The 20981-nt window shown below is 37.3% G+C and overlaps 1 protein-coding gene across 7 annotated transcripts in view; it reads left to right on the top strand.

Annotated features, from left to right (window-relative positions):
* NLN (neurolysin) overlaps positions 1-18868 on the top strand; it is a 34586-nt gene extending 15718 nt beyond the window's left edge. For 6 of the 7 annotated variants that reach the window (XM_026038265.1, XM_026038303.1, XM_026038295.1 and 3 more), the window contains exons 4-13: positions 2109-2216; positions 3374-3476; positions 4173-4333; positions 5775-5910; positions 7576-7942; positions 9254-9455; positions 12353-12539; positions 13869-13997; positions 14495-14631; positions 18172-18373. In XM_026038265.1, the coding sequence (XP_025894050.1) occupies positions 2109-2216; positions 3374-3476; positions 4173-4333; positions 5775-5910; positions 7576-7942; positions 9254-9455; positions 12353-12539; positions 13869-13997; positions 14495-14631; positions 18172-18306 (1665 nt within the window). In that variant the 3' untranslated portion in view covers positions 18307-18373. Of the gene's footprint in view, positions 1-2108; positions 2217-3373; positions 3477-4172; positions 4334-5774; positions 5911-7575; positions 7943-9253; positions 9456-12352; positions 12540-13868; positions 13998-14494; positions 14632-18171 lie in introns of all 7 variants that reach the window. The other variant, XM_026038258.1, reaches the window with a different exon arrangement.
* Positions 18869-20981: the final 2113 nt, after the last annotated feature.

Raw genomic sequence — 20981 nt, 5'->3', positions numbered from 1 at the left:
TGGCTTATCTTATGCATTTATCATACATGAGAGTTGAAAATGTGAGATTTGACATGGGGAGGAGACAGCTTCCTTCCAAAAGGAAGTTTTTACATCATTTTATGGAAACAAAACAGCAGAGGCCAGTGTAGCAAAAAAAATTGTAGCTGTGGTGAAGGGTGCACCAGATAATGGCACTACTTGATGTTGGTTTATCACAAAGTGGAGTGTGAAAAAAGTAGTACTTTTTACTTAAAAATTCTCCTGTATTGACTGCTGGCACATACATAGGTGTGTTGTGCAGAGCTGACCTAATGCTTAGCAGTTTTGACCATTTTCATGTTGAGCAGGAGTGAAGACTTGTGACTGTTGTCTTTGAAATGCATTAGGAAAGCTAAACGCACTCCAAATTCTTCCGTGATTCTAAAAGCTCATCTCCATGGTTTATTTTATTTTTTAATCATATTTTATTTTTTTAATCATTCCCAATCTAGTGGAAATTTCCCAAAGACCATCTTCAGAATATCAGGAGATACACCAAATTGTATTAGCACCTGAGCAGTTTTTTTTTTTTTTTTTTTTTTTTTTTTTTTTTTTTTTTTTTTTTTTTGCTGCCTGTCCCAATTGGCCTGTGAGGTTTTGAGAGAGCAGGTTGGTCCCTGTGTGGTTATCTAGTCACTTTTATGTTGATATCTGCTCTTCAGTAATTGCAGGCCCTCTTGGCCTTTGCTATGTGTCTTGTCGATAGATACTTTTGTCTCCCAGCCTACAGAATGGCAGTGTATCAGCTTTCATCAAAAAAGGAGGTGGTAAGAAGTATCTCTTGAGTATTAACTACATCTCAAGTGCATATTTCATTATTTTTCTCTCAGAAAAAAAAAGGGTAAATTTTTCATCAGTTGTCATCGTACTTCTGTACTTGCGGAGTCTAGGTCTGCTTTGGCTGCACATTACATCAGACTTTGCTGTAAATCATGGAAAATCTGTGTGCTCGCATTCATTTTGTTGTCAGGACCTTTGCTACTCTTTGCTAATAGATTTTATCACACCAGTCAGTGCACTGGTCAGAGTAGACATCGTTCAGGTTTTACAGCTGTGTGAATTCTTTTTAAATTGTTTAAGCTCATAATTTTTTCCTTATATTTCTAAATCACTGCTTTTGAGCTTTTATTGTTATCTGTTTTCTCCGGGGATACTACTGGATTCTTGTTGCTTATCCTTTCTGTTTGAGAGAGAGGTAATATGCACTGACAGGTCATTAGTTGACAGTTGTGTAACTCTCATAAAATTTGCATGTTTCAACATCCTTACTTTACAGGGATGCCAGTCAACAATTAATTGTAAGTAGGCAAGCTGACGAGAAGGTTGTTAAGACAAGTTGGAGCTGATTCCAACAGCTTCCAGCCTTTAAGGTGAACTTTAATAAAATGTTTTTTTGTTCTCACAAGTACTAAAACTTAGGCTTTTTTTTTTTTAAATAATCAATTTGTTTTTGGAAGAGGAAGTTAAAATATTTTAAAGTAGCACAGGAAGAGTAAGTTTCTGAATTAGTCTAGTCAGTTTGAATGGATATTTCTTTAGAAGTTAGTCTCTAACAGGATTGTTTTAGCGGTCTGTTCCATACAGTTTTGTCTTTTAATGTTGGTTGCTTTGGAGAATCATCATGAAAGCATCTTGTTAATGGCATAACCAGCCTTAGCCATGCCACTTATTTGTTGGCACAGGTTTGTCCTGAAAGAGGAAGATTTATATGCATGAGTTTTATCCCATCTTACTAACACTTCTGCAAGTTAATGATGTTGTAGGAAAGCCACAGAAAGAGCTTTAAGTGCCCTGCACCACAGGCATCAAGGACTTGTCATTATGACAGCATGTAAGCGATTCTGCTCTCGTTTCTGACACTGATACTGAGTAAAACTGCTTTAAAAATTCCTATATCAAAGAAAGAATATTCAATATCAGTGAAAGAATATAGGGTAACCATTTAAAAAAAATCAGGATGCTTTATTATTTCTATAGTGTTCTTCCAAAGAACAGGTTTGTTCAGACTTTATTTTGGTAAGTATGTTTCTCGTACCATGTCATAGAGCAGGGGAAAAAAAAACCCTCATTATCCTCTAATGTTTCAGCAAACGTGCAATCTTGAAAATGTAAAGCCTGAAACAAAGCGATATCTGGAGAAATCCGTACAAGTGGGAAAAAGGAATGGGCTGCATCTTCCTAAAGAAGTGCAAAATGTAAGTATGGGTTCTTAGGTTGTAAAGCAAAATGAAAAAAATGTTGAAGGGATGAAATGATGGTTGTGTAGCTGATCTAGTAAGCATGTTAGTGCTGAACTTGCTTAACGTGCCAAAGTTCCTTTGGAGCTTGCTTAATTACTGCTCAAATCTTACCTGTCTGTTCTTAGTCCCAGTTTCATCCTCTTAACTTCAATCATTTAAAGATTTTAAAATTAGTAAGTTTCTCCCAGTACTCAGTGGATAGAGAACATATCACCCCTCAGGTTTCTTTTAATCTGGAAGAATATCTAAGTTTGCTGTATCTTCTGATCAGAGAAGAAGCCTAATTTACCAGATTCCTTGGATTCCTAACCAAATGGCCTTTTAACCAAAAGGCCTTGCAAAAATGTTAGCTGTGAGTCCAAGCTTCAGAGTGCATAGGTAGTAATTTTTACAATCACACAATTTCCAATTTTAATTTCCAATATTAGCCAGTGTTGTAAAGGTAAAGGAAGATTTTCAAAGATGATAGTGGTTTTAGCACTACATGTTACATGCTCTTGTGTTACATGTTAGTTATGTGCACTTGGTCCTCCTGCTTGAGCAGGGTGTTGGACTAGATCTCTAGAGGTCCCTTCCAACCTCAACCCTTCTCTTCTGTGATTCCGAATAACAAATGCGAGGTGGCTTCAAGGAGGCCCAGGCAGTGCTGAGAGTCTTGGTCCTGTGAAGGGAGAATAAAAGCCCTCGTCACTCCTGAAAATCATGAAGTAGCACTTTCAGCATTTGAGATGCTGAAATAATTCTCCTGATTTTCTGACCTGCTATTTAACAGTTTAGAATTAGATTTAGTTTAGATTTTTGCAGATTAGGTAAATGAAAGCACATAATACAATGCAGAGAAATTCTTTACCTAGTTAATATCCTCTGAATTTAAAATTTTTTAAACGTTTTGAAATGCTATTGTAATGATAGCTTTCTCTGTTGTTGCTTTCATAGGCAACAATATTCAACAATATTGCTAAGGTCCCCAAGAAAAAAAAAAATGTGAGCCTGAGAGTACCTTGCTTGAGAAAAGAAATAAAAATAAAGAAATACTGTTCATGTGCAGGTTAGTAGTTGCAAAGCATTCAGTGTTTCTTTTTCGACTAACTTTCAGTTTGTATTTGACTTAGGAAATAAAGACAATGAAGAAAAAATTGAGTGAACTGTGTATAGATTTTAACAAGAACCTGAATGAGGAAAACACATTTCTTTTATTTTCTAAGCAAGAACTTGGTAAGTGGTACCAGCTGTATTTGAGTAATTTTTTTTTTCCACTTAGTGATGGTTAGATGAAACGCAATCCTGGCTGCATTCTGCTCTTCCCCATTTCCTTGTTAATCCTTCTCCAAAGATGGTTTAGAATTAGCTTTTGTAGAGTTAAGTTCTTCATACAGTATTGCACTGCTTGCCTTATAGAAACAGTGCATCTGACCTGCTTTTCTTTAATAACTCTTCTCTGCCTCTTTTTGTCTATTCTCTGCCATCAGCTAACCCAGTGTCCATTTTGTTCATTGCAATTAGCTGGAAAATTGTCCTGCCAGATAGTTAAGCCACTTCAGTCATTTAAATGCTACTTTAAAGATTTCATTTGATAGGGGAATTAGGGATTCATTATCTGGAAGGTATGGTATAAAACATTATTTAATAACACTGGAAAAATATTTTAAAAGTCATATTAATTTTAATCTAGCTCTGTCCTTTTTCTCTTTTGCTCACAAGTAAATGTCACAAGTAATTTTCATTCTACTTGGTTTTGATTTGAAAAAAAAAAAAAAAGTATTGGCAAGTAGTTGGAAAAAGAAGAGCTGTTTTTCAATGGAAACTCCTGATGTTAAATTGGATTGTAGCAAAACAAATGCAATAATCTCCCAAAATGAGACAGGAGTAGCTAATTCTGGTCAACATTGTTTATTAATTTGTGTTCCACAGAAGGCCTTCCTGATGACTTTATTAAGAGTTTAGAGAAGACTATGGAAGACAAGTATAAAATTACTTTGAAGTATCCCCACTATTTTCCTGTCATGAAGAAGTGTTGCATTTCAGAAACACGGAGGAAACTGGAATCTGCCTTTAACACCAGATGCAAAGAGGTACATCATATATTGACTGTTGTGCTATAGGTAATGACAAAATTCAAAAACAGAGAGAGCCCTTTGGGTATTGGGTTTGAGCTCTATGTTTTGGCTAGCATTAATAAATCAAAACCTGTCAGTGCAGACTTCAGGGTTTCCTTGTTCCAGTTTATTCTTACACATAAGGATTTTAGAAGATGATGAGCTGCATCAGCGTGTCAAAGGCTGAGCCGTGCTGTAATAGAAGTAGGATCTTGCTCTGCTGCCAAATTTCCGTACTGTCTATTCTGCAGCTACTTGGTGGCACTTTGCTCCCAGAGGAGCCTTTCTGAATGGAGCATCTGAAGTGGGACTCTTCAGAATGAAAGAGGTTATTTGAGCATGTATTTTAATTAGGAAATACAGGTGAAATGTGAAACAAATGCTTTTTTAAAACAAAACAAAGCCAAGTCAGTTAATTATCTGGAAAATAGCTGGAAGCATGTCTTAAAAAGAGGAGAAACGGTTTCACAAATAACTTGTTTGAAATTGATGAGAGCAGGCACCTAGTTAGGTACAAAAATAATGAAAAGGGCAGAAGGCTGGTAGTGTTGTTGTGGCAATTGTACCAGCCATTCTTTAGGGAGCGGCGCAGAGCTGAGCTTTTGTACTTGGAGCTTTTTTGTACTGGAAAACGTGGCAAGCACCCAGTGAGAAAATGTGGCACCAAGAGCTGAACACTTAAAGGTATGCTGTTAAAGGTGTGGGACCAGCCTCAAATCTGGAGTTCTACACACACCTTGAAAAAGGTTTTCCCAGTAAAATTGTGCTTTTCCAGAAATGCAGAATAACATAACTGTATTTTCAGTTTCTTGGGGATCCTCCTCTTCAGCCAGACAAGGAGCTGTTTTTTTTTTTTTGTGTGTGTGTGTGTGTGTGTTTCAGGTGAATGTTATTCCATACTCTGACCGCTGTTGTCAGAGTGAGCAAAATAAGAAAACTTGCAACCAAGCTTTGTGTGTTGGCCTAACAGTCTATCTTCACCATTAGTCTTTGCAGCCTGTTTTCAGCAGGAACTAGTAATTTAAGCCTCCTCTAAGTTGCATCCCTGATATCTTTAACATCCTTAAATTATTAATAAGGGAAATCAACTCTTTGCAACACTCACATATCTGTTATCTTAAAAGGTAATGGTGTACCTTTTAATTTAATTGAAATAGATTTATTATAATAACTTCCTTATAAGGAAAGTAATGATCCAGGCAGATTAGAAAATGAGATATTTAGCTGTCTGTGATCAAGTGTTGCAACAAAAAAAATAGAAGAATCAAGCTAAAGTTATATTTTCATGTACGTAAGTTTTAACATGTTTCATTTAAAATATTTGTTGGTCCTTGATTACAAATGTTATTTCGATAACTGTTTTAATAATGCGCATTGACTGATTTGAATTCACAAAATTGACTTTTTTCTATTTTAGGAAAACACAAGAATTCTTGCACAGTTGCTTCCACTAAGGGCAAAAATAGCAGAGCTTCTTGGATATAATACTCACGCCAACTTTGTCCTGGAATTGAACACTGCAAAGAGCACAGATAATGTAACAGCCTTCTTAGGTTTGTTTTTATTTATATATAATACTCTTATATTTAGAGTGGCACTGTGATTTCCCAGCCAAGACTAATTTAAATACATAACTGGGTCACAGCATGCATCGTGTTCAGATAGAAAGGAGCTCTCTGTTGCCTCTACTGTGGCATATTGAAAATAACTGCTTTGGGACAGCCACTACAGATAAACTGCTAGGTCTTTCTCTGTCCCCGAATGCAATTATCCTAATTTGGACCCAGAAGAGCATGTGTGGCATAAGCATACGTTATCAGTTCAAGAGGCTGTGTCACACTCGCAGCTTTTTATTCCCTCAAGTTGGCTGCAGGTATTTTGTGTCTGCAGGGTTAGTGTCTTTCTGCGCACAGGCAGCACTGCATTAGGTATAATAAAAGATGCAAGTCTGCTTGGAGAGAAAGGATAATTCTTCAGTCATAAAAGGTTTTAGAGGAGCAGCTTATAACTCATTAAGGCCCAGAGTGGCCTTTTTAGTAATCCACTTGTGTATGTGCCTTTTTGTGCAAATGTTTTCTGTTCTGGTTACAACACAACTTTTGTTAGAGGTACAAAGGAATTCCGATCAAGGCAGCTCAGTGGTTTTTCCGCAACAGCTGCTTCTGATGGCTGCTTTTGTAGGGAGGAGAAATTTTTACAGGGTACTTGCATCTTTTATTTGAAAGTGAAATGGCTGTGAAAGATGCATTGATGAGTTCCATAGGATTGTGGGGCTAGAACAGTTACTGATGTGCTTGGATATGACTGTTGTGATACCGACACAGTCTGTGGTATTTTAAAAAATATCTGTAACTTCCAAATGAGGTAGTTTTATCTGAACTGATGCCACTGAGCATCTTGCGTGCTCCTGAGCTGCCTGAGAGGTTAGTAGAAAGCAGGCGTGTGCTGAGCACCTTTCTTACTGTAATGCAGAATGCTCAGAATACAATTTGAGTTTCCTCTTTCTATTCAAGTTAAAAAAGACCACTGGAAATAAATACTTTATTTAAAATAATACTTTAATTACTTTATGTAATCTTCAGGAAGCTTAAGTGTTTTATATAGCACTGATGTAGCACTTAGTGCTGTGATCCCTTCTTGTCCAAGAACTACACTGAAAAAAATGGGATTGTAGGAATTTAGTATCTTGTAGCTTTACTAGTCTAGAAGAGCACTATAGCAAAGACAAAAGCTCCTCAGTTACTTGTTCTTTTATAGATGTATGAAATATATTTTTAGACTTCAGCTGGGACTAGATCAGAAACTGCTTTGAAAGATCCTGGAAGAAAGTGGAGTTTAAACTTTTTCTTACACCTCCAGGAACTCACAGTTATTGCAATCTTTGCTTCTACAGAAGCACATCAAGACACTGGAGACTTCATGAAGTAGAATAAAAGATTTGAGCGAATATGTTGTTGCTTTTCATTTCCAATGTCTTTGAAAAAAATCTGAATTTACCAAATCCTTCCAAGCACTGCTAGGCTTGTGTGCATGCCTGTGCTGTTTGGAGCATGCTCACAACTAAAACTCATTGAAACAGGTAGCGAACAATTGACATGTTAATCAATAAGTAGAGAACTATAACACCTGCTTTTGGGACACATTCAGACATGTCTGAATGTAGATGTAGGAACGGAAATGAATAAGGAACACAAGTTGATTCATTTTATTTTTTTTAGATGACTTGAGTAAGAAGCTGAAACCGTTAGCTGAGGAGGAAAGTAAATTCATTCTAGACTTGAAGAAAAAGGAGTGTGAAGAAAGAAACTTTGATTACGATGGAAGAATCAATGCGTGGGATCTTCATTATTATATGAACAAAACTCAAGAGCTGAAATACTCCATAGATCAAGAGAAGCTGAAGGAATACTTCCCAATTGAGGCTGTTACAGAAGGCTTATTGAATATCTACCAGAAGCTGCTTGGACTTGTGTTTGAGCAAGTGGAGAGTGCTCATGTCTGGCATGATAGTGTCACTCTTTACACAGTAAAGGACAGTTCAACAGGAGAAATTTTAGGGCAGTTCTATTTGGACCTTTATCCCAGGTAATTTTGACTTGCTGTTTTATTTATGTGTTTAAAAGGGAAGTGATTTGAGCCAGTGGAAGCAACTGCATTTGGAAGTAAATAACTGTCTCACTGGCAAAGCTATCACTGTGTTCGTTAACACAGTTCCCGGTTGTTTCCTGAATTGTTCCCAGTTGTTTACACCTCTAGAGTACAGTATCACAGAAGTTTTAATCTGAGGCCTCTGTTTTTCTGAGGAAAAATAGTTGATTTTTTAATTTTTGTTATGTAATATAGCATTCCTTGATCACACTTGCTCCATGAAACATTGTTACTCTGTTTCCCGTAATACTGCTGTCTAGCCAGTTCTCCATCATTTTGTCTCTCTTACTGTTCTTCTTAACTCCTTAATACCTGACTTGACTTTCTTCCTTTCAGTTGTGTTAAAGTTACTTTTGCCTGTTCAGATTATAGCCCAGTATGCCAAGTGTTTCTCCCTGTTCATCTCAAACTTCATAGGTGTATTTTTGTAATCTGTTGTCCAAATTGCTAAAGAAAATATCAAATAGATGGGAGCCAAGGAGGATTTCCTGTTGAGCAAACCTTGAAATGTGCTTCCAGGTTCATCTCTGTGGCTCTTCCTTAGCTATCGAGATCATCTCTGGTCTGTGAAAGGAGGAGGCTGGACTAATTTGACATGTTTTGTCCTCGGATAGACCTTTTTGCCTGTTTCTTTAGCAATTTATAAAATCATTGGTACTTTTTTTCTAATATAAATTGATGTAAAGACTTCTCTGAATGAAAGGAAATTGGTTTGGTTGGTGCAGAAGTATATAAGTTCTTTCAAGACATGCACTGATTTTCTTCATCTGTCTACTTTCCCTCTTCTCCATGTCCTATATGAATTGCTGAAGATAATTGTTAATAGGATTTTTCTGACTTAAAGTTTCCCCTTAAGTTTTAGGATCTCACAGAAAATGCAGTAAACTCTATTCTTTTATGTCCTGTAACATAAGAAAAGCTCCTGCTTCAGCGGATAAAACATAGTCCTTCCTGCTACAGTGTTCGTGAGTAGTTTAAAAATAGAACTAAAGAAGTCAGTACTTGTGGTATTTAGATAAGAATCAGACACTTGTAAAAGCTGCTGTCAGTCTTAAACTGGTGTGATTGAGTACTGCTTTTCCCTGATGTGTTCTTAACGTGATATTTGATCATTCTAATGAACAGGTTTAATTTCTTCGTATAAACCTTCCAGGAGATGCTGATTCATCATCCTGGTCTCTGAATGGGCTTTTTCTGGTGAGCAAGCTTATGGTCTAAAGACAGTTGCTGCTATCTTTTCTTATGCAGAGAGGGAAAGTATGGGCATGCAGCGTGCTTTGGCCTCCAGCCTGGCTGCCTTCTCTCTGATGGCAACAGGATGATGTCTGTGGCTGCTCTGGTCACCAACTTTACACAACCAACATCAGATCGTCCATCGTTGCTGCGACATGATGAAGTGAAGACCTATTTCCATGAATTTGGGCATGTAATGCACCAGATATGTGCACAGGTTAGTGATGTTTCTGTTTCAGTGTAAGGCCTATTTCTTTTCCCGTGATCCCAGAGCAAAGTGTAAGTTATTTTAGTCTAGGCTTCCGGTTTCAGTAAAGTAAGTGTACGTTTTTTGGTATTTCTTCAAAGTGGAAGGCTGACTTTGTTTTTAATTTACTTTTAAAAGTATAGCAGTAAAAACAGCTTCTGAAAAGGTTGTGAAAGAGCATGTCCTTTTGTGTTTTCACTTGAGAATACCTGTGTAGCGAGTAGATCTGTGTAGAAGGTAAAGATGCTCCATGGCAGCTCCTGCTGCAACTAGTAAGAGGCTTTTTATGGTTCAAGTCACATGCTACAATCTCAGCAGAAACAAGCAAACAAAAAGGCTGCTGTCTGCAGGAATGCAAACAGTTTGTGAGTCCAGAGGGTTATGCCTTCACCTCCAGCATTCTGGTATGTAGTACTCCTTTTGAGTTATCATTCTTCATATCAAAAGCATAAAATGGCTGTTGCCTGAGCTGTCTTATTTCCTGCTCTCCCATCTGGCACTTGGGACCTTCCCTGTTGGCAGGAAGAACTGAAGCTAGGCTGCCGATTTCACATCAAGACATTAGAATAAAGAAAAATCTGTTTTCATTTTTACTTATGTTTAAAATTGATTCTGCCATATGATGATAGATTTATAATATGCCATAATTGTTATAGGCCATTATTATTAAAATTTTAAGATCCAGAAAGGGAGACAAGTCTCAATATTCTTTCACTAAAGGTAACACAGGTCCGTAAGTCCAGCCTTTGTGTGGTGTTGCTGTAATTTCCTTTATAAGTAGGTAGCAAATCATAAAATTTGGGGGAGTTATAGCACTCATTAGTTTTAATTGTTGATCTGGATCTTAGAAATTGTGTCCAAGGAGGAAAGAAATGAGAACATGACAATCCTGTGTTAAATCTCAAATTAAAGAAACTATGCTCTATCAAAGCTCAGAGCAAAAAGCTGGACAATTTTGTATTTATATAATTATTCAAAGGTAGAAATGTAGTGATAATTTGATCATCTTTACCCTAAAACAACTCGGAAATTAAGAATTTTGTCCTTTCCTTAACTAACTAGAAACTCTTGATAAAAGTAACACATTCAGCTTTCTTGCAAAACTGCCCACATAATTTAGGTAACCAGCAAAAATGCTCGTGTGTTGTAGAGCCTGTGCAGGGCTGAAGCATTTCCTCACTTGCAGGGGAGTTGCAGATAGGGCAGGCTGAGCTGCTTGCAGCTGCCTGTCTCACTGCTCAAGTGGTCTCCGTGTATGTAACTGTTGCACGTAACTGCTGCTGCTGTATTTCTTGTCGCTCATTCAATGGGCTAATAAACACACCTGCAGATAAGTTCCCTGCCCCACGTTAGCACATCCTGACCTCTCTGATTAGTGTGTGCTAAAGGGTGTCATGGTTTTTTGGTTTTGTTTTGGCGGGTTAAAAGCTGACATTTCAGGACAGGTCCTCCCCAGTGTATGGAGGGATCTGGCTGGGTGGGAGCGCGTGAGCAGCAGATGAAGCTTTTGGAGAACAGTGCACTTAGAGCAGTGACTGAGCTGCTGGCAAGCAAGGCACCAGCACAGAGCAGAGACCTGTGTGTGGCGTTGGGGAGGCAGAGCTGTCCACGTGCCTGAAACAAATACCTTGCTGTTTATGGTTAGCTTGGAGCGATTATGGATGGGTAGGTGAGGATATCTGGAGGCCAAGATACTCTTACACTCCTCCTGTCTCTTCCTCTAGCAATTTCTATCATCATTGCTTCCCAGCTACTACTTCCTATCTTTTCTCCCTACCTGGGATTCAGCAAGGATTTGAATGACTAACAAGTATATAAGAAGGCAATTGTTTCTCTGCCTTTCTGTTCTCATGATACCTGCATGTGATATAACTGCCAGTTGCACAGAATCACAGAACCTTAAAGGTTGGAAGGGGCCTGTAGAGATCATCTGGTCCAACCTACCTGCTCAAGCAGGCACACCCAGAGCGTGTGGCACAGGGCTGCATCCAGGCGGGTTTTGGAGACCTCCAGAGAAGGAGACTCCACAACCTCCATGGGCAGCCTGTTCCACTGCTCTGTCACCTTCACAGTAAAGAAGTTCCTTCTCACCTGGAGATGGAAGTTCTGTGGGTATCCTATATTTTTAACTACTGCAGATATTTTTAACTAATTTCACTTTTTTTCTTAGTACTGGGAGAAGATAAGCTTTAAGGAATTGACAATAGTGAAGTGAAATAAAATGAAAAGCTCTGATATGATTAGCTTACAGATGGAAGATTGTTGTATTAATCACTGAGGGTGAAATGTGGAGACCTTTCATTCCTAAAGCTGCCCAGATTCATTTAGTTCAGTTCATGTATCATTGGTTCAAATAATTGTGCAGTATGTTCATTCTCTCATATTCACACACAACACACGCTTTGTGAATGAAGAAAGTTGTTAGCACTTATTAGGTTAACTTGGTCAAGTAAAATCATTCAATCAGTGCATTAGATAATACAATAAGCAGTTCTGAATATATAATTGGAAATAATTTTTATGTTGATAATGTAACAAAATTCCTTAATTTATATCATTTTCATAAGATGACTCTAAAACACTCATACTGCTGTCATAGCCTAAGTGAAAGGATTATTATTAAGATAAATGCTAATATAATTTCACAGTGTTAGAGAATGCACTAAACAATGACTGAATAATCCATTTGTTTTTTGGTGGTAGCCTAAATATATGAATTTATGCCCTCATTTTTTTCTTCTTTTCTTGGTATTGACCTGCTGATATGATTCTTTCTGCTCTGATTAACACTCAAATTTTTGGCATCTGAAAGATTATGTTCTTCTAGAAATCTTATTTTTCTTTAATACAATGACTTTCTCTTGTAGACTGATTTTGCTAGGTTTAGTGGAACTAATGTGGAAACGGACTTCGTAGAGGTTCCTTCGCAAATGTTTGAGAACTGGGTATGGGAAAAAGAACCACTACAACAAATGTCAAGACATTATAAAGATGAGAGCCATGTTGCAGACACTCTCCTTGAGAAACTCGCTGCCTCTAGACTGGCTAATACAGGTATCTTTCTCCCCCATCTTCCCCCAATGTATGTCTGTTATATTAAATATATTAAAAATGGTAGGAAATGGTCAAGATAATATCCTTTGTAAAACATAAAAGTCCAATTATACTTCCTCTGTGTCTATATTATCACTGTCAGTGCCGTGAAGAATTAAGTGTGCACTACAGGAAACGAAGTTAAGTTCACTGGATGAGTAATTCCTGGATTTAATAGCCTGAGTTATAACGGTTAGAAAAGGCTATGGTGACAGATACTGCTGTATAAACAGTCTGGTTTTCCAGCCAGGCTGTCCACACACACATACAAGATGGTCACAGGGACAGGGAGTGGTGGTGGGGGTTTTTTTGTGGGAGAGGGGGGACAGGGGAGGTGGGGTTTTTTTGTTTGTTTTGGGTAGCCGAGAGTAGACACTGTAGATTAGTACAGTGCTTTCTGCGTTTGCCCATGACACTTCACATACATGGAAATTGTTTGCATGTTTACTGAGCACATGTAACATTGCTTGTAAACCCCCTGACAGAATGCTAGGCCCATGTTTCCCACCTTCCAGTAGACAGATACGCAGCCTCCCCAGTCTAAGTCTCCCTAGTCTCCATCTGTTCTTTTTCCACATCTCGTAGCACCTTACCTATTATCTGGACACCAAAACCGTGCTCCCATGCTGTTTTTCCTCATCCTGTTGTTATTATTTCTCTCACTCCTTGTAATCAAGTCTCTCCCGAACTCATTGTTCTAACCATTTTTGGTAAAACTTATCTCGTAAGCCTACAGCTGTTTGTCTCTTGCTTCCCTGTCCTGAAATGAGAAGTGCCTGTTCTCGCTGGCTAGTACAACCATTGTAGCTGTATAAGTATCTTATGTGGGCAAAGGTTCAAATCTTGCAGCTTCTTGAAAAAGCAGAGCCTAAAGCAGCACCAGCAATAGCTTCTGCGTTTTGCAGTGTCTCAGGTAATAGCAGTAGCATCTGTGCTACTGTTACCTGCTGTTTCAGGTAATATCTTTGTAAACCTTGAGTTAAATGGCATAATGAAGAGGACAGCAACTGAGAGCATCATTTTGAGTGCTGAAATTTTATTTCCGTGTGTCTAGTTTAATTTGATTTCGATCCATGAGGGGATTCATGGAAAGACGGAGCTTATAATGGTGATTTCCTTGTTAAAAATATGCCCCTCTAACTGAAGAATTCAAAAGTGAATAATAACACAACTCCAAGTTTTCTCAATTAAAATTCTACTAATTCAGGATATGAGTTGAAAGCTTTGCATAAAAGGTGCTAAAGAAACTCCAGTTACTTTGATGGTAATTAATTGAATATATCCAACTAGGTCTTCTAACTCTCCGTCAGATTGTTTTGAGCAAGGTTGACCAGGCTCTCCATACAAAGCCATCTATTGACCCTGCAGATGAATATGCCAGAAACTGCATGGAGATTCTAGGAATACCTGCAACCCCAGGTATGTTACCATGAAACTTTTCTAGGCATGTCGAAATGCTTTGAATGAACATACTTTACTTGTCCAATAGTGCTTGTCATAAGGAGGAGGAAAAAAAAATGAAATAAAGGTTTTCTTAGAAGAATTTATGAACCTGAAATAATTGTGTTGAAACTAGGGATGATTAATTATTCTAAGAAACATGAAGGCAAATGTAAAAGTTAACCTTTTGAAGATTATAATTTGGAGTGATTTGACCTGAATACCACAATGGGATTTACAATAAATGTTCTGTCGCATTTGTGTCAAATGTGTAACTGGCCTGCAATAGGAAACGAGGTTTCCTTTATAGGTAGAGAAGTGCAGCTGGCACTCTCAGAGGCATCCTCAAACCCTTCGTCATAGGTTTCAGATTAGTTGAGGGTGCATTATTTTTTTTTCTATTGTGGAACTACAATATTCATCAAGGAAATTATTGAATTTGATTTAAATACATTACTGTTAATGTACTTTTTAAGGAACAAGCATGCCAGCTACTTTTGGACATCTGGCAGGTGGTTATGATGGCCAGTACTATGGATACCTGTGGAGTGAAGTGTTTTCCATGGACATTTTTCACAGCTGCTTTAAACAACAGGGAATAATGAATCCAAAGGTAAGTGCTGTATATTTTTTACCTAAAATGATATTTGTACTTTACCCCTAGAATCAGATATATTGTAATCAGCATGATCCATAGGTTTAATGTTTCACGTACTTCTTCTGCATCTATCAAATCCAGTAGAACAAAGGAAAAAAAGGTGTATAAGTAACTTTCTTGCTTTAGAAGACCATCAGGAAATTTTGAAGAACATGTAGATTTTAATGTAACTTTTACCTAAGGTCAAATATTTGCAATTACTTTTTGATTCTTAACCCACTTTCTGGGTTAGTTGACCAATGTCACTGGTTTTTATTTTGTGTTGAGATCCATGCTCTTGTACTGCGAGAATGGATGCATGTTATTCTGCTGTGAAGGTTGTGTGATAATAGTGCTCAGTTTCTCCAATACTACCTCTAGTTCATGATCATTTTTATGTAGTTATTATTGACAAAACTATTATTTAGCAACTATGTTTTGTTTCTCTTTTTTTTTCTCCCAAATGCCTTTCGAAGTTTAAATTGTTAATGAGTTCCTGATTTCCTGGTCTTTTTGCCTCTGTGTAGCCCTAAGGGCTCCTCTGCCTCCAGCAGAGAGCCAATTAGGAGTGCAGTTAGTAGCCCTGCCAGTTCTGGATATCTTTTTTGTTTCTCAGAGATGATTGTGTTAGTTTGGACCTGTGGCCCAGGGTGCTGTAGCTTTATCTTGGGAAAGATCTTTTGGTATTCATGCCCCACTCAGCCATCTTCAGGAATTCAGCAGCCAGCACTAGTTCTTTCTTGCCTCTACCCAGTTACTGTGTATAGGGACAAGTAAAAAGTGCTCCACTTCCCTGTTCCTCTCCTGGAATTTGCCTTCATTCCTCTCTTTCTTTATCACAGCAACCAAAACTGCTAGAAACAAAACAAGATTAAACCTTGACCTGGTCAGAGAGAGGAATCTCAAGAGGAGATGGGATAGGGGCCAAATAATAGAGAAGTGATGAGGCCAGTGAGAACTGTGGGAAAAGGAGTTTTATGAGGAAGGAAGTGTCTCTGCTCAGACTCTTCAGTTTACAATGTTTGGAGGTCAAGGCTTGATTTTGGAGTCTGAGAGATTTGACAGGTGCACGAGGGTAAAACACACTGCTTATTAGACCAAACTTATCCCAGTAATTTAGGGAATGTCCCTCGTAGGGATGGAAAGAATAAATGGCATGTTTAGTAAGAGCGAAAAAAGTGCAGTTTCTATGGAGATTAAAAAAATATATATTTTGGGAGGAGGTTTGAGCTGCTTGCAGTTGGGGAGAGATGGAGTAGGGTGAGGGTGCTAGACTGTGGGGCTTTCTGTCACTTTTGTGCCTTGGTAGTGACACATGCACACCCTCTCCAGTGTCATCACAGACTTTTCCCTGTTATCTTTACACACTTCTTTCAAAACTCTTTTCTGAATGGTTGTGTAGCTAAAACCTTAAGCTACATTTTCCGGAATTGCTCTGTGACCTTTACTTCTCCCTAGGGATTAAAGTGCCCTTTATTCTGATTTTTCTGTAGGTTTTTGGTTTCTCTCTTTTGTCTTTGCATGAGAAGCCTTGAGAATAATTTAATTATGCTAGAAACAAGTGGATGTTTACTGTGCTTCAGCTAAAATGCTACTGGTGCCTCTCTTTAACATGAAGCTTGCTGTCCTGGCTAAGAAGTGAGGAAGAAAAATGGTTGTTCTAGTGTGTATGCCATGTGCGCGCATATATATATAAATATATATATATACATATATAATATGGGGGGGTGTTTTTGAGACATGTGCGCACACGTACATGCTCTCATGTGCTTGTTAGTCCCTCTTCAGAGCAATACAATCTTCTCAGATCAGTTATCAGTTATCTTTTAACTTGTTTTGTTGTTCTTTACTTCCATTCCATGCAAGCACCGTAGAGTTCCCCAAGATGGGGATAACTTTTTTTTTTTGTAAAAAAAAAAAAATTACTTGTTCTATCATATTGGTATCTAATATTTGTTTGAAAATGGTTATCAGTAAGGAATTTTTGTGTTTATTCACATCTCATGGTATTTAGAGATTTAGACTAGTTTTCAGAACAGCAGGAAAGTAAAGCAGTTACTCTGTCATGACTAGGGTTTTTAGAAATTTGGTTTACCTCTTCCTGTTAGAAGAAAACCTCTCTTCCTGCTTTGAGCAACAGATATAGAAACTAGCGCGAGACTGTATCCGTAACAGTTCTTCAGCAAACACTTAACTTTGTAACTTCCTTAACTGTCAAATCCCTCAGTTGAAGCACATTCTCTGCAGTTGTCTCTGTTCTCCCTCAAACAGGGTGACAGGCTGTGTCTGTAGAGGTAGACTTGTTTTACCCACACCAAACGCTCAGTTTTACTCAGATAGTTCAAAAGAATATTTTCTTCATTGGTGTTTGCTAGAATCTAATTCATGAACATGAAATAATTACATCGAAACTAGGGATGATCTTAATGATTCTAAGGAATGTCAAGACAAATGTAAAAGTTAACCTTTTGAAGATTATAATTTGGAGTGATTTGACCTGAATGCCACAATGAGGTCTACGTTAAATGTTCTGTCACATTTGTGTTAGATGTGTAACTGGCAACTAACACAATTGGAAAATATAAGATGTTCATTATGATAATGCAACTGGTAACACAGTTGCGGTCTTGGAAATTTATTAACACTTGTTTTGCAGTACAACTATCAAGACGCTATGTATTCCTATAATCTTATAGCTTTGAGTTGAGGGAAGTATATATACAATGCCTGAAGGAAAGTACCTTGTTTTCTTCAATTTATATATATATATATATATATAATGTGACTTATGCCTGACAAAATGCTATTTTGCATTTTCTCATTGATATTCATGTCTTAGAGGTCCAAAATACTTCAAGTAAATTATCTGAAACATGACTTGTTGTTAAGAAAGCCTTCATAATTTACTGTTGTCTCAGAAGGTCTTGATTGATTTTTTTTTTTTTTAAAAGAATGAATCCCATTCCTTCTGAAGTAAGGTTTATTCCTGAAAATATAGAGCATGAGTTGATTTTCCATTGCTCTAAGATACCTTCAAAAGGAAGTTAGATATGTTTATGCGTTTTGTATGTGTACCATGTTATTCCGCAGTACCATGGATAGAACTATCATCTGTTGTCCAGAGAGAGAATACAGAAAGAGAAATTATGAAATTCTTAATAGATGTTAGGTTCCTTTTCACAGACTGTCAGTCATAGGGATAATCCATTACTGAAGATTGCTTGGAGATTGTGTGTGAGCTAAATCCTGAATATCTGCCAGAAACTGGGCACTGTATGTGATTCCAAAAGTGTGCAGAGCCACAAGAATAAGAATTTCCTTTGGAGAACAGGTTAAGTTTCTGCTGTCTTGAGCCTTCCAATGGATCTAAATCATACTTGTGGTATATTCTGGATTTGGTTTTAAGTAAATCTTGGAGGAGAGAAGCTGTTTTAACTTTTGGGGGTTTTAAATACACAATAAATGAAGAGATGATGCACAAGAAATAATAACATTCTGCTTTATCTTTTTTATCAGGCTGGAATGAAATACAGAAACCTTATTCTGAAACCTGGAGGATCTTTGGATGGGATGGATATGCTCCAAAATTTCTTGGAGCGTAAACCAAGCCAGAGAGCTTTCCTTTTGAGTAAGGGGTTGTGTGTTCAGTAGAGTTATGGTTTCTTTGTGATGGCACATGATTATGAAATGAGCTGCAAATGTCAGAGTATTTCACACCTCACTGAGCATCATTCTGGGTCACTTGGGTCACACTTTAATACTTTTTTATTAATTGTATAAGTAATGTGACTTTTTAATTGCAAAGGGCTGCAAAATTCAATGTATTGGGAAAAAAAGTAAGATACGCAGAAGCTGAGAAATTTGGCTGGTAATTTGTTTGTGAATTGTTATAATACTAATCAATATGAGGGTTTGCTGCCCTGTATCTCTTCTAATGTCTTGTGATCAAATTTTAAGCCTGGGGGGAGGAGGAGGAGGCACTACTAGCAATAAAAGAAACACTTGCATTTTTATTCTGTGTTGTTCTGTGGTATTGATGGCTCACAAATGTGTGCTGGGGGGACTTAAAGCTATGTTTACTTTCACGGTAATTTGGGCTCAGCCCAGCTTTCTGACACTTAGCAAGACTGAGACCCTTTACAGCTGTCATAGTTATGTAATACCTTTATATTTTGTTCTTATGCATGTTAAATTATTGTTTATGAAAACATACTATAGAATTAAAAACAAAGACTGATTTGGATTTCCCTTTATTTGAGGAGAAATGAGCGAAATCTCAGAGCCTGGCAGTTCTCCCACTACTGTTTTTTTGTTGATGACTAGACAGACATTTCTTTTCCAGATTATCTGAAGCATTTGCTAACAAGTCATACTTGAACAATTATAATAGTTTCAGTTGCTTTGTGAAGTATTTTGATAAAAAATACAAGCACACATGCCTATAAGGGAGTGGAGGAAGAATATGTCCACTGTGTGACTGGTAAAAGTCAGTCCAGGGTTTTTACTGTTTCTATCCAGGGGGGTAAGCAGAAATGACACACAAAAGCTTCAGACATTCCATGATCCCAGCTGATTGGGAGAGAAAGCCTCTCAAGGAATTATTTTTGCAGCTTTCCTGAAAGATCAGGGAAAATGTCTTGCAAGCCAATTCTGCATCCCAAATGCAACCACTGATTCATGTGCACTATCTTTGTCTTTAGATATTATACCTTGTTTTGATTTTGGTATTACAACATTCATACGAACCAAACTTTAATTTGGTTATTAATTAGCATTTCTTAGGCATTTCAACTATAGCTGTAAATATGGTTGGTGTGTTATTTGTTGGTTCAGCCACAAAATAAGAAAACATGCCTGGTCAACTCAAAAGACTTCTTCCTCTTTTTCTAGAAAGAAAGATTCACTTGAGGTCAAAACTCTGTGTTTCAAGGGGGGAAAATATTGGGAATCTTAAGTTGAAACTTTATTGTTAAAGAATATCAACTCAGAAAAAGAAGGGATTGCTTTCTTTTCCTTTTGGATTTCTTTTTAACGGGAAAATTTGAAAGGACTTAATTTGACCTACACTGGTTACAAATATGAAGAATCATAAAAGTTTCCAGGCACAATATATAACCTATTTAGTTGTATCACCTCACATAAGTAAGTGAATTTTAACTCTCTTACTTGATGATGGTTTTTGATCCCATTTTTGCTGGGGTCATGAAAATACCATGCATGCAAGTCGCGTGAGTGAGAACAGCAAGATTCCAAAGAAAAACTATAGAGGAAAGGTCAAGAAACTGATCCTGTGAAAGGAATGCATGCAAGATTATCCTAAAACCTGTGAGATTTTGCCTATGTTAATTTCTACTCCATTTTGACTGGATTTGGAAGTATTTTGCTTACTTTCCTTTTAAATTATGGGGATCCTATCTTACCAAAGTGGGGTTTTTTAGTTAGTTTTTGTTTTTCCTTACTGTGATGGTAGTTTAGATGAAATAAAACATTGCAAAAAGGTGCTTAGAATATTCCAGAAATGAATTTTCAAATCTAAGCAATGAATTTTTTTATCAGGAAGAAAAAGTACTGTATGTTTCTATATCTTTTACAGTTACTGGGCAGATTTCCACATGAGGGAGACCTTTCTCTTCATAAACCAAAAGTCCTGGGTTAAACTAGATAACTGCAAATGCAAGAATTGTGGTTCTTTTTTCTTTTTTTAAAAAAACAGTCATGATATTTAAAAAGTAGGTTTAGGATGGTACTGATAGTTTAAGGATTGTAATTTAAATGACTGGCTCTTATTTTTGTTTTTTTTTCTATCACAATAAACTATAACTGTGATAAACTGTATTTACAGGAAATAACAAGAAAATGCCTACTATGACATGTATGTGGACTCATACATGAGACTTGTGTTATCAGGTAGATACTCTGCTGTGTAGGGAGAAGAAAAACATGAACTATGCTGTGCCCCACAAATATGTGTTACACTTCGTACCTGTCCCAAGTAGTAGCATTTTTCACAATTTTTGTTTTTGTTAAATCCATCTTCCCTCACTCTGCATCAGACAGTAGCCAAGTTGGATCATTTATGCCTAGAACTGCACACGGGCAGAAGGTTAATGGGCAAGGTTGTGATGTGCTGCCAAAAGATCTAATGTGGCAACACATCACACTGGTCTGCTGGTTTTTGTAAGACCTTCCTTGGAGCCTATGAATCAAGTTCAAGTACTCATTTCTTTCATTTCTTATTGCAAAGATTAGATCTTGGAATGAAATAGCTAACCTGTGTAAAGATATATTTTCTGTTCTTACAGTGAAACTTTCCGTTGTCGGCATGA

Source organism: Nothoprocta perdicaria, unplaced genomic scaffold (assembly GCF_003342845.1).
Source record: "Nothoprocta perdicaria isolate Ctin4 unplaced genomic scaffold, notPer1 scaffold_1, whole genome shotgun sequence".
In the NCBI taxonomy this organism is placed as follows: domain Eukaryota; kingdom Metazoa; phylum Chordata; class Aves; order Tinamiformes; family Tinamidae; genus Nothoprocta; species Nothoprocta perdicaria.
This window is presented reverse-complemented; position numbering and strand designations above follow the sequence as displayed.